Consider the following 13948-nt stretch of genomic DNA (forward strand, 5'->3'; position numbering starts at 1 on the left):
CTGACATATAATCTGTATTAGTAACCTCGCAACAGGAAGGTTTACAACCTTCAGATTCATCTCAGATGATCAACACATTTGTTTTTTTGTTTTGTTTTCTCTTCCCTCTTTAATCCTGCTCATAATAGTAGAAAAATAAAACATGAATGAAAAAAATCACAAACACAGAAATTACAAAAGATATGTATGTCAACATTTATTTTCATCAAAATAACTCTGGCTTGAGTTAGCCTGCCACCAAAGCTATTTCAGCCTGAAATAGTGCCTCAATGCTAAACATGTTGCAGCAAGCACAAACGTTGCTACAGGAGATGCACATTAAAGTCCTGTCACAGTCTGTTCTGTCTCCAAACCCCAGTTCAATGTTTCTAAGCTATCAGCACAAACATTAAGTCATTACTCATTAAGTTTCATAAATTCCTTATTTTAATTTACTCCAAAATGGCAGAATACACAAAGATTCCCGTTTCACTCACAGTCCGACTCCTTGCACTGGGACTTATTCTTATTTAATCATACAGGGCTGGACAATATGGCTGAAAAATGCCTCACAATATAAGGCTTTCATATCAGTAAATATGAATACTTATTGATTAGGGTTTTTTGTTGTTGTTTGTTTGTTTTATCTAGTTTTCCGTCGAGTTGTTGTACTCATTTTCTCCTTTTATTCCACACAGCAGGGAAGAGGCCAAACCTGAAACTGCAACTGCACAAATTAATCCGGTTGTTGCTAGGTAACCAAAGAGGAAATGAGTTAAGGCCGACTAAAGCATTCCCTCTGACATCCCCCAGAATGCTGTGCGGTTTTGGACGGGAGTTTGGTGAAATGATTCAGAATTTTGTCGGGCGTATTATTACATTGCGTGTCTGTCAGTCCTATTGATGGACAAAAGGTTCTCAGCTCAACAACCTCCAAGTTCTGCAACATGTAAGTAAGTATGTAAGCATCATTATAAGACAAGAAACAGAAAACACACATTTAAAAACAATGAAAGAAATGTAAACAGATGGATTGAGGATGGAGGACAGGGTGTCTCAGTTATTGTAAATGCTTGCAGGTATCACAACACTTTGCTTACGGCATGAATTGATTTAAGGTCAGTCACAGAGGTAGGTGTGTTTTTTCTTTGCGGTTTTTCACGCTAAATGAAAAACTGGAGCAGATGCAGGCAGGAGGTTCCCAGTCCCAAACGACACGTTGGGAGGGTTTGACTCTTCCCATTAGGACGGCTCAGGCACGCCGAAGACGTTTGGTGGTTTTAACTTGTAAGCGTTGAAGAAGGAGGACACTTGATCAGGAAGCTCTGCCAGGACGCTCTGGGCAAGGGCCACGCTGTTTCCCTGCAGCAAAACAACGGCACAATAACGATGGAGAATCATCACAAGCTGACCCGGGGAATCTAGAGATATTAAACATGCGACTGCTCGTGTTTAGGCTTGCAAAAGCATTCATAAGCGTTGAGCTTTTTCCACATTTTGTGGCAAAAATCATCTCAAAGAGTACACATGGATGGATTTTATGTGTGTAGGCTGTGGCTTTTCAGGCCTTCCACAATGGCTCTCCATGTCTTTGGCTAAAAATTATGAAGAAACAAACACATTTTGAAAAATATAGATATAATAAAGAAGTTTTTGTGTTTTTGTGTTTTTTTTTACCCCCAATAAACATTTGCATTGAATTTCTGCAAATGAATGACACTAAAAGTACCAATAACACTTTTTTGGAAATCTTTGTTTTGACATCATTTTCCACAAGTATCAAAACCCAATATATGTGTGTCCACTCTCTGTCTTTCAATATTATCTCCTTAAAAAACAAACAAAAAGAAAACAACATTTAAATAAAATGTTTCTTTTAAAAGATATTTTCTAGATTGTAAATATTTATGATAAATTCTAAATTGTCTTTTTAAAAAGAAAAAAAAAACGTGGCTCTAAAAAACAAACAAACAACTTTTTGTCTTGGTGTCAGACCAACACAAAACGTTGTGAAAAGTTGTGAAGAGAAAGAAAGAACAAACAATATGAAAAGAGTGAAATGCAGTTGGATCCTTATCTTTGGCAGGACAATCTGTGCCCATGCTTAAATATTAACCATGAAAATCAAGGTCAAGTGACACAACCTGGAGGAGTTGATTTGGTATTTATGTTTTTTTTTTTTTGCAAGTTAGTATATTTTAACCCTGAGGCAGCAGGGGCGGCTAAAGCTTCTGACTCGCTGCTTACATGGAAATGTCTGAAAGGCACAAACTGGACGATGTCTCTAGCAGCTGCGTCCCCCCTGGGGGACAGCAGCAGTTTGTCGTCGCTGTCCAGGAACTCCATGGCGTCGAAGTCCGCGCCGCCGACGCCCACTATGATGATGGACATGGGCAGATGGGACGCTTCCACGATGGCGGCGCGCGTCTGGTCCATGTCTGTGATCACGCCGTCTGTGAGGATGAGCAGCACAAAGTATTGCTGCGCATGGACAGACATGAAGGGACAGGACAGAGATGATTAGCTTTAAACTTATTTGGGAATTTTTCTAGTTTCTACTCAACAGTTTACACATTTTTTTTTTTTGGCTTTACTGAATACTCGAATGATATATAAAAAAAAATCCTTGGCTTATGAGACATCAGAAAATCCATGAATCAGAGATAAATTTGACATATTTTTGTTGTATTTTAAAGGGGCAGTATGATGTAAAACTAACTTTTTTGAACTTTACATCATTGTATTATGTTATTCCTTCATCAAAAACATTCCTGGAGCGTTGCCTTGATTCTTTCATGCATGTTTGAGAAGTCCTTTAATCTCCCGTGGCAACCATTTATCTGTGGGAAACAACTGGTGGGACCTAGCCCCGCCTTTGATGACAAAGCTCCTCCTCTGGGCTGCAGTTTCCAGGCTACCAAGTTTCCACATTACACAGCAATTCTATCTCACTCAGCTCCTTCAGACTAGCCAGTAGCAATTAGCAAACATCTGGTGGAACTTCGCATCTGCTGAGCTCATTACATGAGCCACTTCTAAATGCCACACTGGTAAAATGTTAATAGAGGAGCTATGTTGAAGGTGGAGTTTCAGAAAGAGGAGGAGTTTTTAAAGAGACAATGACCCAATTTGAAGACGTTAAAATACAAGCTAAAATTTATTTCAAGTCATATTTGATATATATAGCATTTTTTTTAACAACTGACATTACCACAGTTACTTGATTGTGCTATAAAATAGCATTACATGCTTGAAAACCACATAACGCTGCCCCTTTACAGTATCAAAATGGTTGCCTACCGACGCAACGTTCTGGCGGAGAGCTTGTCTGGCGAAGCAGGCCACGTGGTTGATGACTGGAGAGAAGTTGGTTGGACCCCACAGCTTCACCTGAGGCAGACACTGCCGGTAGGCCTGCGCCACTCCATCTATCCCTGCAGCACGCACGCACACACACACACACACACACACACACACACACACACACACACACACACACACACACGCACACACACACACAGAGAGAAACTTCTCAGGGTAAAAGCCAGCACAGCTGCAATCGAAACTTGACGAAAGGCTCACCTGCACAGAAGGGATTTGCTGGATTGAAGTTGATGGGAAACTCGTGAGAAACCTGTCAACATGAGGATTAAAGAAGATTAAAAACGACATGATAAAGTGGTCTTTGCCACACAGACACATGAAGAAAGAATGGAGATCAAGGGTGTCCAAAGTGAGTCAAGATTCAATTTTGACTTATTTTTAATCAGGGCAAAATTATTACAGACTAATTATAATCTTATGTTGGCTCTAGCAGAAAGTACTTGGATTTTTTAAATATTTTTTAATTAAACTTGGCTACGTACTTGTCAATAAAAGTGACTTAAATTTTGTTTTGATTACTAAGAATTGAAAAAAGTTCTGTTATTTTCAGTCAAGATCTTTAAAAAAAAAACTGTAAAGTGGATCACTTTTCTTTTTTTATGTTTTGGATCTACAACAGTTTACACATCCCTTTCCAACACCAAAAGATTGACTGCTTTACTCGTGTAATTAAACTGTTGCAGCTTACAGTAGTTTATCGTTGTGCAGATAAAATAAATACATCTCTTTTCTGCCTCATGTTTTTGGTCTTGTGACTTGATGGTTTTGGCTCAAAAAGTTTGGACACCCCTGATATTGATTGTGTTTAGCAAGAAAGGAGCTCTGATGGCTTCACAAACAAGCTAATGTAAATACTGAAGATTGTAAAATTGAGATTAAATGTTCTGCTACATCTGAAAAGCAGTTTTATTTAATAAAATATGAAGTTTTCTGTATGACTGTCAGGTTTAATAGTGTGTTTTTTTATACCTGCCATGATGGAGGTATCTGAGCTCCAAATCCAAACACTGGAAACATCTTAGTACTAAACACAAAGAAAGTCACAGTTAACATTCATCCAGTCAAATCTAGTCCTGTGGAGAGGCAGTAAAGTCATTTACTCACATAACACACTGCTGCACAAATAGGAATGGTTTTTGTAATATTGTTTTCTTCCTAATATAATGGGAAGAAAACTTTTTTAACCAAAAGATTTTTTTGTCCTAATTTTCACTTTTGGAAAAAAAATGACTTAGATTTAGGGAATGTCTCTACCAGCTTTGTAGGTCTATTTTTTGTTTTGTTTTGGGGGGTTTTTTACCCATGGTTCTTTGCAAATTTGGCTTAAACTCAGCCTGACAGGATGTAGAGTCTGTGAACACCAGTTTCCTATTTTTCCCAAAGATTCTCAATTTCAATTAAGTCTGGACTTTAACTGGGTCATTCTAAGCTATGGTCTAAATCAAGGGTTCCCAAACCTTTACATATCGAGAGCCTCCTCCCAAACATCATTAGCTTCTGCCCTTCAACAAAATAAAGATATTGACTAAGATATTGAAAGCCCCTCACTTTTATTCACTATTTAATAATTATTAACTGCTGTGTTGTACATTCAGATTTTAGTCGGCCACGAATCCTCAGGGTTTTATGCAGCAGTGTCCTTCACAGTAGAGCTGAGGGACGGTTTTGTTCCTGACAGACGGTCGTCCATTTTGCGCTCACTCGGCTAGCTTGAGGAGCAGAGCCGGTTGATCAAAAACATGAGCATGGCAGAAATAACCTTTCGATAACTTATTTTAAATTATGTTTTATGATAATCATTGAAAAACAGATTTGATTTTGTTATTTAAAAAAAACATTACAATTAAAATATTATTTATTAAGAACTGCATTAGATTTAACTTCTTGTATTTTTTTTGCCTTTGTTTCCCTCATCTTTCCTCCAGCGTATGAGGCTCCCTAGCGCCACCTGGTGGACCCTCAATTTGATGTTTAGGTCACCTTCTTCCACATCTTTGAGTCTCTACAAGGCTTGTAGCAAACTGCAATCACTTCTTACCTTTCTTATAAAAGTTAATATTCTGTATCCTTTATTTCAAATACAAGGATAAAATAAAATACATTTAAGTTTGTTGTATGACAAAATGTGAAAAAGTTCAGGATACGTGAACTTTGCATCAAACGCTATGGCATATAAGGCTATGGTGTGTAAACTGTAAACTTCTTCCACATACTGTGATTTTGCCTACACTGATCTTTGCTCCTTTCTAAGATTGGTAAAAACAAGTTTATTAACAATGGTTACAATTAAGGATGGGTTGCTACAGCTGATGTGGGGGTAAACAACCATAATATGTAGTTTACCTGTCGTAGTCTTGGATGACGTTACCTACGGCCCAGATGGCCTGCAGATATTCATTGTAGCCGTCAGGGCTGATATAGTGAAGGGACTGGGGGGTCATGGGGTCACCATTAGAGCCTGTAAAGTCGATGGCAATCTGAGCCACCGCAGAGAGAGAGAGAACGCAAAAATAAAAGAGCATTCTACAAGACAAGACCAAGTAGTTTATGCTAGGCATTTCCAAACTCACCGTAAAGTTGATCTGACATCCTCCCATCACATAATCCAGGAAGCTATATTCCTTCTCCACCTGAAAGACGCAACGTTACTTTAACCGTATCCACAAAAACGAGACGTATGGAAAATGAACATCAACAATATTAATTGGGAGTCGTCTGAAATTCAACTCAGATTCTTAAGACCCGTTCACACCAGATGACACCTCTGTTTATACAGAGGTGTCAACATAGGTTGAGAGTCTCGTAGAGATTGCTCAACCTATGTTTAGCAATCTCTACGAGCGATTCAAATGAGACTGGGTTATGGGAAATTATGGAAAAACTTTGCGTGACGCTACAAAGGCTCTTCTGGAGGCCGCCAAATAAGTTCCCTATGAATTTATACGCTACCATCAGATGGTGCAAAACATTTCAGCATCACATTTTGTGGAAGTTTTATTTAAGGGATGCACCGATGTCAAACTTTGGGTCAATATCAATGTCTGATATATTTTATATTTCACCCCCCTTTTGACATTGTGACATATTCACCTATATTTTCTGTATATCATAATGTTTTGTTTTTTTTCCATTGTTACCTGGCAGCGTTTTATGCAAATGATCCCAGAGTTTTTATATTTTTTGTTTCTTAACTTTCTGGAGTTAACGCATTCGAATTCCGCCTGAAAATGGAAAGAGATGACGTATTAATCTTTGTAAACCACAAACAGTCACAAAAATAAAAAGCCTAGAAAGTCTTACCGGTGACAGGTGTGTGCCTGCTAGCATCTCTGCTAGTGAGGCTGTAAAGCTCCCAATGAGGTTGTGCGAGCCGTTCACGTGGTGGTCGTAGCAATCCACCTAAGAAGAAGAAGAAGGCTTTCCTCAAAACGAAACATCGTCATATTAAGTTTCAGCGTCATGCACGCTTCATCATATTATAAGCAGCAGCGTTACCTCAGATGAGCTCAAATGAAAAACAAAAAAAGGGAAAAAGCCCACCTTCACACCGTCATCCACGAATCATGCATGTGCTTGTTCGGCTGGGTGACAAACACTGCCGCTTTTTAGGTTTGGTAGCGTTACACAACAAAAAAAAGAAAAAAAGAAAAAAGAAAGTGCAATACAGCATGAATTAGTAGCATGTGAGAGAAACAAGTCCACAAAAATAGCTGACATTTTTGTTCAGATATGTTTTAAGAAAACATATTAGTTCATGTTAATACGGAGCATTTTCAAACAAAGTAAGCACACTTGCTTTTAAATCCTAATATCTTACAGCTTCAAGAGCGCAACCACTCTGCCATTACAGAGACATTTGTTGCTGTAGCATTTTGCTAACACAATTCATAAACTCAAATTGAAGTTTATATTTTTTTAATATATAAATTCCCAGTGTTACAGATTGACAACTACAAAATGATATTTATTTTAGGGTTTCAAACATCTATACCAAAGGTGTCAAAAAATGTGGATGTTAGTGTAAAAGCAGTTTACTTACTTTTGCCATCACTGTAAAATGTAAGAGAAAAGATTACCTTTATTGGTTTTTCCACATCTCCCCCACAGAGGGCTCGCAACGAAATACGGAAAGGTCTCCATACTGGGTTCAGGTTGTTATAAACGACCTGCACAAACAAGCACAAGCGTCCCCAGACTGAGCAACGGTATCTCTGCCGCGGGTGCATGAGATCCAGATAAATGCGTTTACCTCTGTCCTGTGAGCCAGCTGCCATCCCGTTTCTGTCTGCTTGTAGAACTCCAAGAAAGGGTCGGACCACCAGAGAAACTGAACGACGTTACAGCCATTTTTATCACATACAGGATAAGCTCGAGCAATATGAAACTCCAAAACAAAAGCATCTGTACCTTTTTGTCAAGCCTTCTCGCTGACACTTCAAAGTTTGCCACTCTTGTGTCTGTTATTTCTTCAGCACATATCTATAATTCAGTTGACACAGGGGTACAAGCTTATTTGTAATCTGACTTACTGTTTCGGCCACTTTCCAGCACAGTGAAGCATATTATAAGCCAAGTTTTAGATTGTTGGATGAGACGACAGTGACGAGGAATGAGTCCACCTACAGTAATTGTCCCGTTGCCTGCAGGTCTCCTGTCCGTCAGCAACAACTGTCGGGTCATCTGCCTGTTGGAAACTATCTGGATGCAAATAAAAACAACTCTGTTGCTTTGAAAAAGGAAAAGAAATTAATGGGGTTTTTTTTATACATGTATACATATATAACTCACCTGACCAAGTGTACATTCCAGCTCCCCCAAGAAATCATCATCACTCAGGTCGTAAGTACTATTGTCGATGTCATACACGCAAAATTTCAGCTTCTGCACCATCTCAAAGTAGTAGTCAATGACAAACTTCTTGGCAAACTTTGGGTTTAGGCAGTTCAGGATCATTTCTGTGCGCCCAAGCTGATGGAGAAAGATTAATCGCATCACGTTGCTCAGGATGAATTTGTCATGAGAATGTGGATGACTTCTACAATCTCCCACCATGACCCCGACACAGACCTCGTACCAGTGGGAGCCAGAAGTGCTGATGTAAAGGGCGCACAGGGGGTCCGACTTGGAGAAGACGTCCATGTCCATCAGGTTTTCACACGAAATGGTCAGCTCCACCTTGGTGGCCAGGTGAGTGGCCACGGGAGCCGAGGCAGCTGCTGAGGCCATTCCACCTGAACTTGTTGAGAAGACAATCTGCTGTTAACGAACAAACAAGGAGTATTTTTCTTAAAGAATTTTATTTATTTATTTATTTTTGCTCTGGTGGGATTTATTTGACATGTGAATGGACGGGCAGTTGGGTTATGAGAGAGCGACAAGTGTCACCGGGTCGGGACTCGAACCAGTGACGGACCGAAGTCTCCTACATGGGTCGTGCGCTCTACCCACCACGCCCAATAAATTTAGGTTGGTTGATTGATTAATGGTTGATTGCAAGTGCACACCATATATTTTCGATTTTTAAAAAAATATTTATTGAAAACCATGTATTATCTTGTTTTAGTCACATAATTATGCACTACCTCTGTTGTAAAATGACAAAATTTCCTCAAAATACACTTAGTCTATCATTTTACTGCGAATTACGTGGAAAATCTACATGGTTAGGAAACTTGTTGCATAATAGTGTTGCAAAAACTTATTTTCCTCAGTGACAGCACTACGCGAGCGCACAGATGAATGCAAAAAACAACAAAAACATTATATTTACTCTAAAAACATAAAGAATGGACATCGTTGATACATCAACCAGGAAAGTGACTTTGTTTTGGAATTTGAACTTGGGTATAAACAGTTCATGTCTATGTAAAGGTTTCAAAACCGTAACATCATTCATACAGACTTTCTAACACTACCATCACTTGTGAACGTCACATTTAGCTGCTGTACTGACACTGCAGTACCTCGAGAGGGGTGTGGCGACCAACCAAAACACGTTACAATCACTTGCAGTATCCACTCCTTAGTATTTGGAGACTTACTCACATTAATTTACCCGTTCAGCACCTGATATAATAGCTCTTGATCCAATAACTTATTTCTGCTTCTGGCCGAGTAATGAAAAGTAAGGTTTATCTGACAACAACAGCTGGGAGAGTCGGTGTGGGTGGAGCCAACTGCTGATCTTTACTCTGATTGGTCAACCTATAGCCACATTAACCCCATCGAATCCGATGAGAGTGGAAAACTAGGAACGGTGGGTATTTTAGAACAGTAGTGAAACTACATATTATTATTTTTTTTAACGAATTAGCTTATTATTGACTTTTAATAACAACCCGGAACTCTTAAGGTGTTCGTTTGTTTCTCATCAGTAGCAGAGGGACTAGCACAGGCAACGGGATGCATTCAAGAGCAGCAACACTGTTTAGTTATAATTTAACAAAAAAAAGTCTCACCTATTGCCGTATTTAAATTGAACAACAGTAAATAATGCATGTGAAGTTGTACTTGGATATATATTCAGTGAAACTGGGGTTGTTAAACTTAACAACCCGAGTTACCTTTAGGGATATTTGTGTTTTTAACCAACTAATGTCGAGAAAGCATTTGTGCTTTTGAATGTTCACCGTTTGTCTCTGCTCGCTGCTGCCTGAGTTGACATTAAGCCGTGCAGTTCTTGCTCGTTGGACCTTTGGATCTGAGAGATGATGGCTAGGCGGGTTTTAACGCGGTTTGTGAACAGGAGTTTGCTGGAAGCTGCAGTCGGCGCTAAAGGCGGAAGGATCAGGGGATCGAACCGCTTCTTCCGGACAAGTGCCAGCTGGACAGTCGGTGCTCTTGGTGTAAATACTTTATGCTTTGTTTGTTTCTACCTGCTTAGCTGACGATAAAGCTCTTAGTAATGGAGAGGTTGCCAGTCACTTTCACGGGGATGATGAAAGCAGGTCAAAGTTCACCAGGGCTTTAAACTTAATTTCCAAGAGAAAGCCTAACTTTATTTTCCATATAAATATAAAAATGGGATGTTGTTATTTTAGGTCAGCTAGGATACCAACCAATAAAACACAAAATACAACATTTAATCCTTACCTTTGTTCTTCTGACCTGTTCTTGTCCACAGAGTGGAAGAGCAGCATTCCTGCTGGGACTCCCTGTACTGTCTGGTCTAAGTTACCAAGCTTTCCGTAACCTGCAGAGTTCAGCCGTGGTCTGCGCTTTAGATAAAGGTAAATAGGCAAAATGGGTTGGCTGTGGTGGGGGTGGAGAGAAATAATAATAATAAAAAAATCTAAGTGATTTTGGAGTTAAATAGATTCAGTACTTATCAGATGCATCTCCACTGACAACAGTTGTACAATAACAGCAGGATGTCATGTTTTGTGTCTGGGCAGATGAGGTCCTGGAGCAGGCCGACTACCTGTACAGCTGCGCAGACACAGAGAAGCTCTACCAGCTGCTGCTGCAGTACAAGGACAGGTGAGCCTGAACTGCAGCCACTCACTTTCAGATCAATTTCTGTCCAAAATGCATCGAACTTAAAGGCGAATTTCACTAAACAAGACTGAACGGAAAGCTTTTTTGGTGATTTAATACAAAAAGTTTACAATATCCAGATATTGCAGCTAGTTAAGATCCAAAATTAAGGAGTTTTTCCAGAAAGTGTGAATATTACACAGAAAAAAATAACGCAGAAATACTATGGCCTACATATTCATGGGGAAGACTGCTTGCTAATTTGACAGTCACTGACACTCACCACAAAAAAAGGCTAAGCCATATGCTTGGTCTTTGCTGTATTAAAGCAGATCAGAAAGTTAAGTGGAAGAAAAAAAGAGCTACAGGAAAATCGTGACAAGAAAGGGATACCTCCAACTTTGGATACGGGAAACATCGGCCATTTTTCTTGGATTTAAGTCAACCCTTCAACATCAGAAGGAATCTGGTTTTTATCCAGTAAAGAACTCCGTGTTGAATTAATTGTTCTACAAGTAAAACTCCACTGGATGACAATAAGGCCACCCTTTTGTTGTAGTCGTTTTGTCAATCCAGTACCAGAAGGGGGCACCACATCAAATCATCTTAGCACATGGTTGGACCAAAAGTTGGGATTTTTTTCCTGGTCAGTGTGGGGTCGTCATGCAGGTTGTGTGCTTCCGTGCAGCGAGGATGCAGAGTTCCTGTGGAGGCTGGCCCGGGCGTCTCGGGACCTGTCCCTCCTGCCCAACACAGACGCCGGGAGGAAAAAGCAGCTGACGTTTGAGGCCTTTGAATATGCAAAGCGTGCTCTGGAGAGAGACGACAAATGTTTTGCTGCACACAAAGTAAGTCGGCTGTTTCACTGCAAGAAGAGGAACTGATGTAACAATCGGAACCATTATGTTTAAGAATAATGTCGTTCGGCTGTGTTTTCCCAGTATGAAATATGCTCGTTTTTTTCCCCTCTTAACTCAGTGGTACGCCATTTGCCTCAGCGACACTGGGGAATTTGAGGGAGTCAAGGTTAAAATAGGAAATTCATACATTATCCGGGAGCATCTGGAGGTGAGAACATCTGGGTCACTGTCTTAAAACAAAAGCGGTACATTTATTCATCTTCTTCCTCCCAGAGGTCTATTGAGCTCAACCCTAAAGATGCCACATCCTTACACATTCTAGGTTACTGGTGAGTCTTTTTCTTCTTCTCTTATCCCAATCATTGCAGTCAAATTTAAATGGAAGTGGACACAACCTAGGAGGATTTTAGCATTAATTAACTACATCTTAATTTATAATGTGTTATGTTTTTATGATTTAAAGCACTTTGAACTCGTTACTGAAGTGTCATACAAATTCCACCACCATTCTTGAAATTAAATGAGATTGGGCTTATATAAAATTATATTTTCAATCTTCAAAAGGTTCTCAAAGACTCTTTACATTCACGTGATGATAGCAAGCTACTGGTTTGTGGCTAGTAGTGCCATTTTGCGGCTTTCTACTGTTCTTTATTGTGTTCCAGTTTGAGATTTTAATGTATGAAACACCAGAAATTGATGATGATTCAGTTGTACACAGTGCCAGTTCACATGTCTTGGAGACTGAATGATGAGTGTTCGGTGGCCAAATTTACTGTTCTTCCCGTTGCTAACCCGTGAATCTTCATCGGATCTGGAAGCAGACCATCTGATAGCTTTTGAAGTATTTCAATCCAGGTAGAGGTGATGCTCTAGTGAAATCTTATCCAAGACAATTTCTTCTTCCTTAGGTGTTTTGCTTTTGCCGAGTTGCCGTGGTATCAGCGCAAAGTGGCCGCTGTAATTTTCTCAACACCGCCTACGTCTACGTTCGAGGAGGTTGGACACTTTTCTAAGTTTTAGCCTTAACCAGTCACTGATCTTTAATCGCTAATCGCTAATGCTAGTTTTACTTGTGTTTTTCAGGCTTTGGAGTTCTTCCTGAAGGCCGAGAAAGGTAAAACGGCTTGTACTCTAATCATTGAACAGCTCCCGTTACCTTTAGCTGAAATTCATAATAATAATTTAGAAAGATTCTAAGCTTAAACACATCTTCTGTAATTGTTGCTTCGTACAGTCGACCCAAACTTCTACAGTAAAAACCTCCTGATGTTGGGAAAGACCTACATGGCCATGAACGACAAGGAGAAAGCGCTTCACTGGCTAACCAAAGCTAAAGAGTACCCCATCCACACACTGGAAGACAAAGAGGTATAACCACACATAGCTACTGTAGTATTAAAAGTATTCACACTCCTTGAATATTTTGTGCCTTAATCTAAAGGAGAATCTGCAGCAAGAGCAGAAAATTGCTCTTCACAGGTATTCTCTGTCCAATCTGTAGTTAGGAATAAAACATGGTTCTACGGAGCGTTAATCCACGGGGCACCGAATACATTTACGGACCAAAGTTGTCGAGAATTACTTGAGAATTTTGGTTTGCAACATTTTGTTTTGGTTCAACAAAATGCTAAACAACGTCTCCTTTTCCTTCCTCTTCAGTTTTGTACAACATTGTGTTTGTTTGTTGCATGAACTCCCACAAAGTTACGTCAAAGTTTGTGGGTTTAACTCGACCATGTTCAAGGGACATGAACACTCGAAGCATTATGTAACTGGTTTGTACTGAATGTGGCCATTGTGATTGCGTAAACATACCAGAATGTGTTCCTCTGCAGGTCCATAAAGAGGCAGTGGAGCTCCTGAATCAGCTTTGATAACCTTCTATCCACCTCTGCTCTGCGTGCCGCAGGAGGCCTTTGGACTCAAACCGAGACAATGAATGAAGAATCCCAATAGGATATGTTAGTTGCTTCACTGGGACTCAAAGCAATAAAGACAAAAATAAAAAAAAAGTAGATCTAGCTTGAATTTTCTACATGCAACCCTCAAGAGAAATGAGGCATTATAGCACAACTAGAAAACTAATTCTGTTAACATTTTATATTTACTTTTACAGTGTTCTCAAAAGTGTTTTATTTTCATCTTCTAAAATGTCTACCAGTTGTGTCTGAAGTGATTCATAAACAATAAAAACTATGATTTGACTGCCGTTCTTCCATCTGTTTGCTGCACACTGCTGGTGAAAC

The 13948-nt window shown here is 39.6% G+C and overlaps 2 protein-coding genes across 3 annotated transcripts; one reads left to right on the top strand and one right to left on the bottom strand.

Annotated features, from left to right (window-relative positions):
• Nucleotides 1–171: 171 nt before the first annotated feature.
• On the bottom strand, nucleotides 172–9943 carry LOC106914574 (copine-3-like). 2 transcript variants are annotated; one of them, XM_014981443.2, is made up of 16 exons: nucleotides 9409–9943; nucleotides 8431–8594; nucleotides 8152–8331; nucleotides 7987–8061; nucleotides 7771–7842; nucleotides 7613–7690; nucleotides 7440–7529; nucleotides 6664–6762; nucleotides 6501–6584; nucleotides 5934–5993; nucleotides 5707–5840; nucleotides 4333–4387; nucleotides 3562–3613; nucleotides 3280–3413; nucleotides 2227–2460; nucleotides 172–1341 (listed from the first exon to the last, which is right to left on the bottom strand). In XM_014981443.2, the coding sequence occupies exons 2-16, from the start codon at nucleotides 8587–8589 to the stop codon at nucleotides 1222–1224; spliced, it is 1626 nt and encodes a 541-aa protein (XP_014836929.2). In that variant the 5' UTR covers nucleotides 8590–8594; nucleotides 9409–9943; the 3' UTR covers nucleotides 172–1221. The 2 variants fall into 2 exon arrangements, with proteins under 2 accessions (XP_014836929.2, XP_087857673.1); XM_088001547.1 differs by lacking the exon at nucleotides 9409–9943 and having other exon boundaries at nucleotides 8431–9018.
• A 56-nt stretch (nucleotides 9944–9999) lies between these two features.
• rmdn1 (regulator of microtubule dynamics 1) lies at nucleotides 10000–13906 on the top strand. The gene is made up of 10 exons (XM_014981448.2): nucleotides 10000–10208; nucleotides 10487–10592; nucleotides 10758–10842; nucleotides 11528–11687; nucleotides 11818–11907; nucleotides 11973–12028; nucleotides 12611–12698; nucleotides 12786–12816; nucleotides 12937–13070; nucleotides 13538–13906. The coding sequence occupies exons 1-10, from the start codon at nucleotides 10071–10073 to the stop codon at nucleotides 13574–13576; spliced, it is 927 nt and encodes a 308-aa protein (XP_014836934.1). The 5' UTR covers nucleotides 10000–10070; the 3' UTR covers nucleotides 13577–13906.
• The last annotated feature ends 42 nt before the right edge of the window (nucleotides 13907–13948 follow it).

The sequence above is a fragment of the Poecilia mexicana genome, unplaced genomic scaffold (genome assembly GCF_051168715.1).
Source record: "Poecilia mexicana isolate PSO_F unplaced genomic scaffold, ASM5116871v1 scaffold_20, whole genome shotgun sequence".
NCBI lineage: Eukaryota > Metazoa > Chordata > Actinopteri > Cyprinodontiformes > Poeciliidae > Poecilia > Poecilia mexicana.

What these genes read in the sequence shown, in the direction of transcription:
- LOC106914574 (XM_014981443.2), bottom strand. Translation starts at nt 8,589, where the DNA reads ATGGCCTCAGCAGCTGCCTCGGCTCCCGTGGCCACTCACCTGGCCACC. An exon ending in CTGGCTCCCACTGGTACGAG is followed by an intron (nt 8,332 to 8,430) that starts GTCTGTGTCGGG and finishes TTTCTCCATCAG; the next exon opens with CTTGGGCGCACAGAAATGAT. An exon ending in CAGGCACACACCTGTCACCG is followed by an intron (nt 6,585 to 6,663) that starts GTAAGACTTTCT and finishes TTCCATTTTCAG; the next exon opens with GCGGAATTCGAATGCGTTAA.
- rmdn1 (XM_014981448.2), top strand. Translation starts at nt 10,071, where the DNA reads ATGATGGCTAGGCGGGTTTTAACGCGGTTTGTGAACAGGAGTTTGCTG. An exon ending in AATGTTTTGCTGCACACAAA is followed by an intron (nt 11,688 to 11,817) that starts GTAAGTCGGCTG and finishes CTCTTAACTCAG; the next exon opens with TGGTACGCCATTTGCCTCAG. An exon ending in TTACACATTCTAGGTTACTG is followed by an intron (nt 12,029 to 12,610) that starts GTGAGTCTTTTT and finishes CTTCTTCCTTAG; the next exon opens with GTGTTTTGCTTTTGCCGAGT.